This window comes from Capricornis sumatraensis, chromosome 3 (assembly GCF_032405125.1).
Source record: "Capricornis sumatraensis isolate serow.1 chromosome 3, serow.2, whole genome shotgun sequence".
Classification (NCBI taxonomy): Eukaryota; Metazoa; Chordata; class Mammalia; order Artiodactyla; family Bovidae; genus Capricornis; species Capricornis sumatraensis.
In genome coordinates this window covers 165,812,392-165,825,917 of record NC_091071.1, presented here as the reverse complement: position 1 = coordinate 165,825,917, position 13,526 = coordinate 165,812,392, and the positions used below count along the sequence as shown (strand labels likewise).

The window sequence follows — 13,526 nt, the reverse complement described above, 5'->3', positions numbered from 1 at the left end:
GTGTCCTTGGACAAATCACTTAATGGCTCTGAGCCTCAGTCTCCTTATATGAGGATAATGGGAACATCAATGGTAACTACCTCAAAGGTTGTGATGAAGCATGAAAAATTTTAGCATAATAACTGGCTGAAAGTAAATGTGGAATAAATATTAAGTGTTATGATTATAACTATTTTATCAAGAGACCTGGGTTGTGGTCCCAGTTCTGCCCCATTTTCCTCTCTGGACCTGCCTGAATTCCCATCTATAAAATGGAATGTTGAAGGATTAAAAGAAATAATGGATGTGGCAGAGGCTCCTGAGATGCATGATCGTCTTTGCCCCTCTGAGGTTCCCCTCCCTGTGGTTGCAGAGGGGTTGCCACTTTCACTCTGTCAGGTCCTTACTGGGCTGTCTGTCCAGGCAGGATCTGCTGCCACAGGGCCAGCCCATCTCCTCCCCTCTGTCCGTGGGGCAGAATGAGAGGAAAGGGCTGTGGTTGCCACAGCAGGGACTGTGGTTACACAGGACGAAGGACTTCCTTCCGGACTGCAGGATGCTATCCTGGGAAGGAGCCAGAGATCGTGGGACTGAGGCTGCCGAGGGAAGGGGTTGCTTCCAGGGGAATGTCCAGACCAGGCAGGTTAGGCCAGAGTGGGCTAGTGGAGTGAATCAACTCAGCAGTGACCTCACTTCCAGAGACCTTGGAGGGCCCTGTTGAAACCCATCTCATCCCCATCCCCCTACCCCCACCCACCACCCCTGGCTCCCAACATCAGAGGGACAACAGAGAGACATAGCCAAAGGGGTATTACAAGATAGATAGCTAAAGCCAAGGGCCACCCAAGAGACAAACATGCAGGCTGTTCCCTCAAGCCAGAACATTCTTCCCAGCGTCTGGAGGGGCTGCTCTCTCACCCTTCAAGCCTTGATCTACAGTTACATCCTCAGATAGGACCTCCTGGCCAACCCATCCATTCATGCACCCTTTAGTGAGCCCCTGTTATGAGTCAGGCATTGTTCTAGATCTGTGAAGACACAGGCTGTGCCCTCTCCATACAACATAGCACTTGGCCCACTTCATCCTTCTCAAACACAGCACACTGTTTATCTCTGACTTCTCTTTTATTGTTGTTTCCCCATCAGAATGTAAGCTCCATGAGGGAGCCTCAACTATTCTTTTCACCAATTTGAACTCAGTGATTCAGAATATAAATCTGACACAACCCTCTAAAACAGGCCCTGATAAATAACTTGCTGAATAAATGAATGGACACTGAGACCAGAGACAGACAGACACAGAGAAACAGAACCATGTTCAGAAGTGATGCAACATTCAGAGATGCCCCCAAATGTGAAGCACACACAGACACACACGGGACAGTGTCCTTCAAGCAGACCAGTTCACTTTGGTCATTCAGCTTGGTCACCAAGCCTGGGACTGGGGTCACTCTTGTCCTGAAACTGACCCAGTTGATGGCCAAGAACATGATCTATTCTGGCTTCCACACTCCCTGCGCTGGGTTCAAGCTGGCATTGTGTTTGAAGAGCCCTCTTTGAAACTCTATTCTACCTCTTTAGTCGTCTTTTGATGAACAGAATTTTAATAGAGACGAATCTGTCAATCTCCTAAAAAAATGTCTGTGGTGGTTTGAAAAGGGCAGGGATGAATAACCTCGCAGAAACCCACGCCGAGCCCGCGGAGCCTTTCTCACTGCGGCTCATTCCCTCTGGGTCCTCGAGTCTGGAAGGCAAGGCGGACTGACCTCCTGTCGGGGCGTCACCCTTCCCCACCCCTATCTCCGCCAGGCCCCGCCTCTAGGCCCGCCCCTCCGAGGTCGCGCCCTCTACGGGCCCCGCCCTTCACCGGCTCTCGGGCGTGCCGGGGAGCTAGATCTCCCTTCCTCCCGTCCAGGTATTGGTAGTTAATATTCTGCCACCAGTGCTTCCACCAAGGGAGGGAAAACTGGGCCGCCAGGACGGGGGCAAATCCCACTCGCTCTGAGATTACGCCCACTGCCTTCCGTGGACAGCCGCTTCAGGCCCCACCCTTAACCACCCAGTTCCGCTCCCTCCTCTCCCTCCCAGGTACAGTCAAGCCAGCCTATCCAACCCCTGACCGACCCTCGGGTCTGGGGATCCGCCCCTTCTACAGACCCCGCCCCGCCGTAGGCTCCGCCCCTCCCCTCTGGGGGCCTCCGCCCCGCCCTCCCGGGGGCCTCCGCCTCCGCCCCGCCCCGCCCCGCGCGTTCATAGGAGGCGCGGGCGCGCGCCGTAGCAGCTGGGCCAGCGAACTTGGGGCACGTCTGCCACCCCAGTGGCCCCCGGCAGCGGTAGCAGGTTGTGCGCAGGCCAGTGCCAGGCGGAGCCCGAGGGGCGGCTGCGCTGCGGGCTCATTCAGTAGTCGCCCAGGTCTCGGCGGGCGCCGGGCGCCGGCAAGACCGTGCTCCGGCAGCCCTAGAAACATAACTCCTAGTCCAGGCAGTGCCGGGGCGTGGCCTGGGGGCGCCCGTAGGGGAGACAGGGCAGCGGTCTCCCCAGGAGGCGCGACGCGCTGGGAGGAGGGAGATTGGAGGCCCCTCTCGGGGTCTTCCCAAGGACCTGTGCTCCTCCTCCCTCCTAGCTGCCAGACCGGGGCCTTTATCTCGCCGGCACCCTACTCTGGACCCCTTCACCAGGACACAAGAAAATTCACCACCAAGTGGGCAGTCTCGGTGAATAGCATAGTGTCCAGGCTGTCTGGTCCTCTTCGGCCTCTTTTAATACCTGCTGGGATGTGGAGGGGAAGGCCTGAAAGACCATATTCCCCTCGGGCCCCGCTGTTTTTAGCAGGAGGCCTCAGCTGTCAGAGCGGACTGGGGCAGCACCAGGCCTTCTGGCGGGGTCTAGTAGGTGGTCTTTCTTCACCAGCCGCTTCAGGGGGAGGGGGTTGATCACCACTGCTGAGGGATTCCCTGAGACGCTAGTCCTGCAGGGTCAGGGACAGAAAGACAAGGACAGAGGCAGCAAGAGGGGCCCAGGAAAGGTCAGCTGCTGTTTGGATTAACCCTTCCTTTTATTTCAACCAGGGGCCTCCATCTTCTGCTTACACATCCCTGATGGTGTGCTCAGGAAGACGCCACACCTCAAAAGGCCTCACTGTTTCCAGGCTTCAGAGCTCCCCACCTCTGCCCCCCTGGCCCTTACAGGAGCCTTTCCCTTGCTTTAGGAAACTCTTAAATCAGAGGCAGAAAACTCCTCAGCCAACTCTAGTTCAGAATTATTATCTGGAAGCCAGGGATGAGTCTGTGGGTCTTCACTAAACTGTCTGCCAAGTTCAAATACACATATATTTCTGAAAGGAATCTAGAAATCTAGAAAGGGTCCCTGATACCTGTCCCACCCTCCTGCCCCCCCCCAAAAGTTAAAAACCCTAACCTAAGTTTTTTTGCAGAAAGGGAAACTGATTCAGAGAGGGACAGCGAAAAGCCAGTTTACTCTGCCTGCCCCTACAAAGGGTGAGACAACTTCCCTGTGCCCTTGTCCTGCTCAGGGCATGGGGTTCAGGGCTCATAGCCCAGGCTGGGCCCTTCTCCCCCACCCTCTGGGGAACATGTTGGCCCTGTGCCCTTTCCTACACTGCCAATTTGGGCTGTTTCCCCCAGTGACTCACACTGGCTGCTGGGAAGAGTGGGCAGCTATTCGGAGTCCCCGGAGTCCTGTACAGGCTTGTCCCCCCACCACATTGTGTGGCCATATTTGGGGATTTCACCTTCTCTTTTCTCTCCTTGGGGAATTTCCCTCCTCTCATCCCTTCCTCCTTTCCCTGTCTCCAGCCTCTGACTCCCTGATGCCTCTTTCCCAGCAGCAAACAAACAGGCTCTAGTCTTTCCTATCTTTGAAAAAGAAGAAATCCTTCCTTCGACCCTGGGTCCTTCTCCAGCTCCCCTTCACAGCCAAGATTCCTGAAAGAGTTGTGGGCACATGTTGTTTCTACTTCCTCATCCTACCCCTGCAATCTGGCTCGCTCCCTCACCATTCTCAAGGTCACCACTGACCTCCTTGTTGTTAAATCCCAGGGATGCTCATGAGTCATTATCTGACTTGACCGTTTAGCAGTGACCGACTTTGACACACTCTTTCCTATTTGAAATATTTTTTGGCCTTTGTTTTTCTAAACACTGCAGTCTTGACTTATTTACTATCTTACAGGTTGCCACCACGTGGCAAATTTCTCATCTGTTTCTCACTGCCTAACCATGGGTGTTCTTGGGCCTTGTAGTATGTCCCGGGGATCTTGTTGGTTCCTGTGCCTTTAATGCCCACCTTTGTCAGAGACTCACTTCTCTCTCTCAGCCCAGACCCCTCTTCCCTGCCCAAGACCTGTCTCCTGGCCCCCTTCTTCTTGATGTCCCACTTCACAGCAGACATGCCCCATACCTGTCCCTCCCATGTTCCCCAGCTTGGCTGTTTCCTCCGTTGCCTGAACTGGAAATCTGGGCTTGGTTCTAGACTCTTCCCTGCCTCTCCATTTTCATAGTCAAGCAGTTACCAAATCCTGTCCTCTCCAGGATGTCTAAAATGCAGTTGCTTTTCTCCATCTCTGCACACACCTGGTCCGAGGCCCCATCGCCTTTTTCCTGGGAGGTTGCAGCAGCTTCCTGAATGAGCTCTCTGCTGCTGCTTGCCATCTCTTCCATGGTCTGTTCTTACAGAGCAGCCAGGGCTGTCTTTCCAAGACTTAAATGTTTCCCTCTTCACAGTGTCATCAGCACCATGTTCATCGTGGCACAGACCAGTCTCAGGGTTGGGGATATTTCCCACCGCCTTGTCCTTGTGTGGGTAACCGCTTCTCATTTTCGTTTCAGGGTCAGTTCCTTAGGGAGGCCATTTCAGATCCCTCAACTGCCTCTGCTATTCCTTCACCTCACCACGCTCGGCCTCCCCTCTGTGGACCCATCAAGCCATTGTTCAGTAGCCAGTCTAATTGACAGACATTCTACCAATACCTGAGCCCTTCCATTCTCGGCCCCGGGATGTCAGGATGAATACGACACAGCCTCCGCCCTCGGTGAGTCTGTGGTGTATGGGTAGATAGGCATTCAGCAGGGATCGGGGAAGAAGTGAGGACACAGTGGGACAAGCAGCTGCTCTGGGAGGGAATGGACAGGTGGTCAGAGGAGTCTTCTTTGAGGACTGACAATTGGTGGAGATCTGAGGGGTAAGGGGAGTGGGAGGAGGCTATTCCAGGCAGAAGGAACAGCGTGCTGAAAGGTGGAAAGAAGGTTTTGTGAACTCAGGGGTGTCCTTGTGGTTGGGCAAGTGATGTAAAGGAGCCATTTAAATAGAGACTTAAATAGACGAGATTTAAATAGAATTACATGGCTGGGTTGTGGTCTTTATAGAAGAATTCAGGGCTGGAGGAATCAAGCAGGGAAGGAAGTACCAGACCATAAGACCAGTTAGGAGGAGACTTCCTTGCAGAGGCTGTGGGTTTGATCCTTGGTCAGGGAACCAAGATCCCACAGGCTGCAGAGCAACTGAGCCTCTGTGCCACAAATAGTGAGCCCACGTGCCACAACTAGAGAGTCTGTGCCACAAATAGTGAGCCCACATGCCACAGTGAAAGATCTCACATGACACGGTGAGGATCCCAGGGGCCACAATGAAGACCCAACTCAGTCAAATAAATCAATAAAAAGTATTTTTTAAAAAAGAAAAAACAGGTTGGGGGGCCACTGGAGTAATCCAGATGAATATCGATTGGAGTCTGATTCAGGGCAATACGGTAGAATCAGAGAATCGACTGTGGGCACCTGGACTGGGGCCTGGGGAAAAGAGAAGGAGTGAGAATGATTCCAGTGTCTTCACCCCAAGGGAGGGTGGGGAGAGGCCCGTGGATCCCTGTGGGGTCCAACCCACTGATCTACCTGGTGTCAGATTGCCTGCTGTCTCCCAATGGCCCTCATCCATGCTTTTTCCTGGAGGAGCAGATGGAGTCTCAAGAGGTAGATGGCTGCTAAGAAGGCCTAGGAGGAGGAGGCAGATGGGAGGAGGAAAGGGAAGTTGGGTCAGGGTTCGGATGTGATGAGGTTTCAAAGAAAGTGGCATCTGGGGTTTCCTCAGAGTCTGGAAATTCCACTGTCTCTGGATTCACCTCCCCCATTCCTTCTTTAATTAATCAATTAATTTTTACTTTTGGCTGCCCTGGGTCTTTGTTGCTGCATGTGGGTTTTCTCTAGTTGCGGTACGCGGGCTTCTCATTGTGGTGGCTTTTGTCTTGTGGAGCACAGGCTTTAGGGCATGTGGGCTTCAGTAAGTGTGTTCAGACTTAGTTGCTCCGTGGCAGGTGGGATCGTCCCAGACCAGGGATTGAACCCATGTCCTCTGCACTGGCAGGTGGATTCTTATCCACTATCCCGCCAAGGAAATACCCACCCTCTGCTCCCTGCCACCGGTTCTGTGATGCTTAAACTCAGGGCCAGACCTTAGGAATGCTGGAAGCTTTTAGGGGCTGTGAATCTATATCTGAAAAGCCACAATGCTCTGACAGGTCCCCAGGACTCTAGAGAGTCACTAACATCAGTGTGCACTTCCCATAAACTGGCCTAATGCCCGTCACCTGCATGATCCCCTGCAGTCCTCACATTAACCATTGGAGGCATGTAGCTTTCTATCCCCATTGTACATACTAGTCTTCCAGGGTTAAGGGACTTGCTCAAATTCAAACAGCTAAAACCATGCAAAAAGAGGATTTGAACCAAGGTTGGACTGACATCAGAGTCTGTGCTTTTAACTCCCGTGCTATATTAAGCCTGTCGACCCCTTGGTTGATTGGCTCAGTAAAGGGAGGAGGCTTTGTGGGGGATTTGCTTGCGGTTGGGGTGGCTGCCCCCCTCTCATATCAAGCAATGAGAAAGGGTAGTGCTGACGTCAACTGTTGCCATGGCGATACAGCAACCCTTTCCCTGCCATCTCCATGGTAACCTGAGGGGGGGGGTCCATCTGTACTTCGCCCCCTCCTTCTAAAAGAGGGTCCCTTAGGGAGGGGCTGGCTAATAAGGTGTTTGAGAGAGAAGTCGGGAAGGCAGGGATTTGAATATCCTTCTTTAACTGGGCCCCTCCCCATTCCTCAGGCAGAAAATGAGGCTGGGATGTGGGGGTCCTGCTTTGGGGTCTGCATGGATGCTAAGTCACTTCAGTCATATCTAACTCTTTGCAACCCCATGGATTGTAGCCCACCAGGATCCTCTGTCCATTGGGATTCTCCAGGCAAGAATACTGAAGTGTGTTGCCATTCCTTTCTCCAGAAGATCTTCCAGACCCAGGGATCAAACTCACATCTCTTACGTCTCCTGAATTGGTAGATGGGTGCTTTACCACTAGCGCCACCTGGGTAGCTTTGGGGTCTGGGGACAGCTTTCTCCTCTAGGGTAAGGAAGGCAGTTCTGCTTTTCCTACCTGGGGATTCCCCTGAAAATGCCCCCTGCTCCCAAGTTCCTTAGCTTCTGAGCAGGACTGATAGGAACTTGACAAAAGGAAGCAAGAGAGATTCCAGATATCCAGCCCTTGGGGACATGGCTAGCTGGCTCTCTGCTGCCCCTTGAAGCCAAAGGCAGTATCCTCTTTTGGTCCGTGCTAGCTGTGCCTGAGATTCCTGCCTGGTGCATGACTACTGAAACCTTCCACCAGATGTTATTAGCCCCATTTTACAGATTTGGAAATAGAGACTCAGAGAGGCTAAGTAATTAGCCCAAGTTTGCACAGCTAGTAAATGACAATCAGGACTCAAATCTAGGACTAGAGTTTAGGCCAGTGGCTTTTCCTGGGGGAAAAAGGAAGAAGCAACAGAGAACATGATGGAAAAAGAAAAGAAAAATAGAGTCAAGTGACCCAGGTTGGAGCCTGTCACTCTCCCTGTCACCTACAGAACAAGTTCAAACACAAGGTCTCCCTGATGCAGCTTCTCTTCTGTTAACTCATCCCTGAGTCCCTTGAATTCTGAGCTCTCCAAGGGGAAGGGACCTGTCACCACCTGGTGTGGCCCAGGTAGGTGTTGGTCTAAGTTGATTGAACTGAATTCCTTAAACTTCTCTGCCTCCAGGCCTTTGCCCACTGTATTCCTTCCACCTGGGATGCCCTTTCCTCTTGCTTCTGGCCATTCTAGAACTATCTAGCTCCAGAGTCTGGCCCATTGGCAAGGTGTTTGTCGGTATTTTTTGTTATCTCTCACTAACCAAACATATGAAAGTGGCAGTAAGTTTTTGATTTTCCCTTTTCTTTCTTGGCCACGTCTCACAGCTTGTGAGATCTCAGTCCCCTGACCAGGGATTGAACCAGGGCCATGGGAATGAAATTCCATTATCCTAACCACTAAGCCACCAGGAAACTCCCAGGCAGTAAATCTTTTTTTTTTTTTTTTTTGAAGGAAAGGAGGGTTCCAGAAGCCTAGAGAAAGGAAATGAGGGAGATAAGGGAGAAAGGAAGAATGGGAAGAATTCTGCATCTGTGGGCTGGGAAGGTCCATAGAGATCAGCTGGTGCTTTTTTTTAAGCTAGTGGGGAAATGGGCCCAGAAGGGCCCCTGATGGGCCCTGCCCCCCATCAGGTCATTGCCAGGCCATGTGAGTTTCATGAGAGTTAAGGCTCATGTTTGTCAGTTTCATCCTGCACGGGTCTGGCTAGCAGACCTGTATTGACTGAGACAGGGACAAAACCTGAAAGAGAACTCAGTGGCCTGACTCCTGGTCACACTTTCTAAGGCTCCTCATTGCCATGGAGCTGTATTGTTCCCTGGCCCCTGTCAAACTCTCTATCCATTTTTTTTCAGGCTTCTTTTCCTCCCAGGGGTACTTGATCATTGCATAAGCAGTCTCTGCTCCTGAAATGCTTTTTCTCCATGATTACCCGTTATTTTCTAGTCTAGTGATGCTGTCAATCACCTGACTGTGCTTGCAGCTCAAGGGTAGGTTTACCTGTGGCTCAGCCTGGTCAGTTGTAGTCTTCCATCTCCCTGACAGTGGTAACTGGCCCAAAGAACATGCTTGTGATTTGGGCCAAACACAGGCCAATCACTGCCCTTCCCAGGAATAGATAGATCGTGTTGGGGGAAGCAGCTCTCCCCTCCTGGGATGTATTTTTAGGTGGTGGGGGGCTGTGCTGTGTGGTGTGTGGGATCTTCACTCCCCACTCGGGCATTGAACTTGTGCCCCCTGCAGTGGAAGTGCAGAGCCCTAACCACTGGACTGCCAGGGAATGCTGACTTCCCAGGACTTCGAAGCTGAGGCAGCCACGTTCCCTGCTCAGAGGAGATAATCAGGGATGTATGTCGCTTCAGTCGTGTCCAACTCTTTGCGACGCTATGGACTGTAGCCTGCCAGGCTCCTCTGTCCATGGGATTCTCCAGGTAAGGATACTGGAGTAGGTTGCCATGCCCTCCTCCAGGGGATCTTCCTGACCCAGGGATCCAACCTGCATCTCCTGCATTGGCAGACGGGTTCTTTACCACTAGCACCACCTGGGAAACCCCACGTTGAGTAAAGTGTCCTTAAATCTAAGGGGACAGGAGACAGCTCGACCTTTGGGTTACATTTTTTTTTCTGATATTAAAATAATACAAAAAAAAAATACAGGTTCATTAAAGCAAAATTAGAAAGTGGGAAATACTCATTCAGCTTCCAGGCAGCCCTCCTGTCATGGGCCCCTCCTAGGGATGCATTTTGCTGCCTTAAGTCTGAGGCCACTGAGGAGTGCACTAGCGTCACCTGCCACCTGGGGGGCCCTGGCCAAGGGGCCAAGTGGCTTAAGGCTCAGTTCCCTCACCTGTAAAATAGGAATAAGAAATCAGTTTTTCAAACGACTTCTTCCCCAGTCTTTCTCTGACCCCACCAGTCCTTAGGAGAAACCAGGGGTGGAGATGGTGGGGGCAGCCCCTAATCCCTCCAACAAAGCCAGAGAGGCCCAGGGTCACAAAACAGAAGGCAGCAAAAACCAAACCCCATCTTTGGAGAATTAAATGGGCCCGGGGTAGGTGGCCATTCTCTTTATTCTGAGTTGTCTGTCCATCTCCTCCAGTGTCAAGCTTTTCTGGGCCCCCAGAGTCCAGCACAGTAATGCTGATTTTCCTGGAGAGACAAAGGGCAGTGTCGGGGAGAAGGATGAGGGCAGCGCCCAAGCAGAAGCACGGCCCTGGAGGGGGTCGTGACCAGTGAAAAAAAAAAGAGGGGAGGGTTTGGTGCCCAGCCAGAAGGAAGCCGACCCGGAGGGAAGGGCGGGCCCCTGGGGCTGGGCCCAGGGGAGGAAGCAGCGGAGGGAAAGGTGATATTGGATGGGGCGGAGCAGCCGACGGGCCCGAGCCGACGGGATAAGACAGACACGGCCAGCCGGAGTGGAAAGAACAGTTTATGCTGTGATTTATTAAAATGTGCATCATTCTTTTATTTTAAAATGTGCATCATTGTCTCGTGCTCGGCGCGCGCGCGCGACCTCAGCGTGGTGGCCCGCGGCGGGCCGCGTCCCCGCCCGGCTCCCGCGGAGCCGCCGTGCGCAGGCGCGCTCAGGTGGCGCGGGCCCGGGGGGTCCCGCCCATGGCCAGGTAGACGTCGATGGGCACGTGCAGCAGCGTCAGGCAGTGGCAGCCGGGGCAGCGTCGAAGCGGCCTGCGGAAAGCGGGGCGCGACAGGGGGCGTTGAGGCGGCGGCCGGCCCCATCCTGTAGGGGGCGCATCAGTCCCAGAGGTTCGGCCGCGGGTGCGGGTTGGTCTGGGGACGGAAAGCCGGCAGGGGTGGGGCCGCGGGCAGGGGCGCTGGCCTCACCTGACCGGGTTGTGCTCCGTAGCTACCGGCTCCGGGCTGTCCTGGGACTCGGGGGCGGCGGCAAGGCCAGGGGAGTCTCCGGCCTCAATGGGGAATCTCCGACCCTGCGGGGGCTCCTGGGCACTCATGTCCAGGCCCCGGGGCGCTCTGCGCGGGGAGTGGCGGTCAGGCCGCTCTCGGGCCGCCGGGAGCCCCCTCCCCGCGCCCGCCCCCCGGGCCGTTGCTCACCTGCCGGAGGCCGAGGGCGGTCCCAGGCTGGAAGCAGCTGCCCGAGCCCTGGCCGCGGGAGGACGCTCCGGTCCAGGCGGAGCCGGGCAGGTGTCTGCGGCGCGTCCCAGCCCAGGCGTCGAGGGGAAGGGCTGCATTGTGACCCGGGCCGCGGCGCGCTGACCTCACAGAACCCGTTCCTCCAGCCGGGGAACCCCGCGCCGCCTGGGCACTTGGCGCGGCGGCGAGCCGGGAGCTGGAGGGCTCTGGCCATGGGTCGCGCAGACCCCCCTGCTGCCCGATGGGGGCGTCCACGGAACAGAGCCTGGCATCCCGGGCCGAGCGCAGACATCGCAGCAACCCCTACAGGCGGGGCTACGACCCACTGCCTGGCGCGGGGGCGGGGCACGGAGGTGACTTAACCCATGCTGGGTTTTGCGGTGGTAGTGGTGGTGGTGGTGAGGGCAGATAGGGGCATTGCCCATTTTGGCCCAGGGTCACACAGCATTTACATCACAATTGGGCCAGAGTTTTAAAATGTCTGACCCTCTCCCTCCCCACCATCCGCGGCTCCTATGTCCAGACGGAGAATGTTGTAGCGCTGGGGGCGGCTGCGGATGAAGTCCTTGAGGGGAAAAGAAGCCGGCCGAGGGCGATGGTGGAGTAGCGCTGCCTCGCAGAGGCAGCATGAGCTGAGAGGGTGATAGGAAGGAAGGAGGTGCTAGACAGCATGGAGGACTTTCTGCTCTCCAATGGGTACCAGCTGGGCAAGACCATTGGGGAAGGCACCTACTCAAAAGTCAAAGAAGCAGTTTCCAAAAAACACCAAAGAAAAGTGGCAATTAAAATTATAGACAAGATGGGAGGGCCAGAAGGTGAGCTGGGGCCCCTTTGGAGGAAGGGAGGGCTGGCTGAGGTGGGTGGGTGCTTCCTCCAGTCAGAAGGATCAATTCCCTCCTCCCCTTTAAAGAAAGCAAGAGAGGCTGTGGCTCTGGGGTCAGTCAGTGGGGAACAGAGGAAGTCCAGGAAAATCACACCTTCTGAAAGTCCAAAATGAATGTGGCAGGCAGTGAGTGAAGTCGCTCAGTCGTGTCCAACTCTTTGCGACCCCTTGGACTGTAGCCTGCCAGGCTCCTCTGTCCATGGGATTTTCCAGGCAATAGTACTGGAGTGGATTGCCATGGCAGGCAGTGAAAGACCCTCAGAAGCAGAGTCAGAGCCTACTAGGCCTTTCTTACTCTAGGAGGTCAACTGATTGGCCAGGCCATGGCCAGGGCTAGCAGAGGGCAGGAACTGATGCAAGGGAGAGAGATGGGGAAAAGACAGGGCTCATGGAAAGAACTGTAGCTCAGGGGGCACAGGTGAGAGGGGCTAGCTTACCACGCTGTGGGCAGATCAGGCCTCATAACTGAGTTCAATAGATTTGTCTAAAAGTTCCCACAGGACTTTGCTATCCATGGTCTCACAGGCTGCTCACAACAGTCCCTGAGGCTGACGGACTAGTTCCTTTGAATAATATATTAACTACAAAGACAGAAGTGAACGCTCTGCGGTGTCCAGGCGGTTTGACACTGAAGGCTGTTAAAGGGAACCAAGGCCCACAACCCAGACATGGTGGGCAGACAGAAGTTGGAAGACAAGAGACAGAGGGAGGAGTTAGGCTCTTCTGGACTTGATTCTCCATCTCTTTTGTTTCCTTAGAGTTTATCCAGAGATTCCTGCCTCGGGAGCTCCAGATTGTCCGTACCCTGGACCACAAGAACATCATCCAAGTGTATGAGATGCTGGAGTCTGCCGACGGGAAAATCTACCTGGTGATGGAGCTGGCTGAAGGAGGGGATGTCTTTGACTGTGTGCTGAATGGGGGGCCACTGCCCGAGAGCCGGGCCAAGGCCCTCTTCCGTCAGATGGTCGAGGCCATCCGCTACTGCCACGGCTGTGGTGTGGCCCACCGGGACCTCAAGTGTGAGAACGCCTTGCTGCAGGGCTTCAGCCTGAAGCTGACAGACTTTGGCTTTGCCAAGGTGTTGCCCAAATCGCGCCGGGAGTTGAGCCAGACCTTCTGCGGCAGCACCGCCTATGCCGCCCCCGAAGTGCTGCAGGGTATCCCGCACGACAGCACGAAGGGTGACATCTGGAGCATGGGCGTGGTCCTGCACGTCATGCTCTGTGCCAGCCTGCCTTTTGACGACACAGACATCCCCAAGATGCTGTGGCAGCAGCAGAAGGGGGTGTCCTTCCCCACTCATCTGGGCATCTCGGCCGAATGCCAGGACTTGCTCAAGCGGCTCCTGGAACCAGACATGACTCTCCGGCCTTCAATTGAAGAAGTTAGTTGGCATCCATGGCTAGCAAGCACTTCATAAAAGCAATGGCAAGTCCTCCCCAATAAAGTAGGGGGAGAAAGCAAACCCAAAAACCCGCTTCTAAGATGGTGATATCTATATTTTACACTTTAAGTCTACTTATCCTAAACTTACCTACACCCTCCCCAGCCTTACTTCTCTTTCCCTTTAAAGATCTTCATGGAACCAGAGGGCCTCATTCA

General features: G+C 54.3%; 2 protein-coding genes across 2 annotated transcripts; one reads left to right on the top strand and one right to left on the bottom strand.

Annotated features, from left to right (window-relative positions):
* Positions 1-10,512: 10,512 nt before the first annotated feature.
* FAM229A (family with sequence similarity 229 member A) lies at positions 10,513-11,136 on the bottom strand. Its single transcript, XM_068969621.1, has 3 exons — positions 11,000-11,136; positions 10,772-10,918; positions 10,513-10,615 (listed from the first exon to the last, which is right to left on the bottom strand). Exons 1-3 carry the CDS (start codon positions 11,134-11,136, stop codon positions 10,513-10,515), a joined length of 387 nt encoding a protein of 128 aa, XP_068825722.1.
* A 572-nt stretch (positions 11,137-11,708) lies between these two features.
* TSSK3 (testis specific serine kinase 3) lies at positions 11,709-13,344 on the top strand. Its single transcript, XM_068969440.1, has 2 exons — positions 11,709-11,853; positions 12,680-13,344. Exons 1-2 carry the CDS (start codon positions 11,709-11,711, stop codon positions 13,342-13,344), a joined length of 810 nt encoding a protein of 269 aa, XP_068825541.1.
* The last annotated feature ends 182 nt before the right edge of the window (positions 13,345-13,526 follow it).

Excerpts from the sequence above, each read along its gene's own strand:
- FAM229A (XM_068969621.1), bottom strand. The coding sequence starts at position 11,136 with ATGCAGCCCTTCCCCTCGACGCCTGGGCTGGGACGCGCCGCAGACACC. Across the intron at positions 10,919-10,999 it reads CCGCCCTCGGCCTCCGGCAG|AGCGCCCCGGGGCCTGGACA; the intron begins GTGAGCAACGGC and ends CTCCCCGCGCAG. Across the intron at positions 10,616-10,771 it reads ACGGAGCACAACCCGGTCAG|GCCGCTTCGACGCTGCCCCG; the intron begins GTGAGGCCAGCG and ends CGCTTTCCGCAG.
- TSSK3 (XM_068969440.1), top strand. The coding sequence starts at position 11,709 with ATGGAGGACTTTCTGCTCTCCAATGGGTACCAGCTGGGCAAGACCATT. Across the intron at positions 11,854-12,679 it reads CAAGATGGGAGGGCCAGAAG|AGTTTATCCAGAGATTCCTG; the intron begins GTGAGCTGGGGC and ends TTGTTTCCTTAG.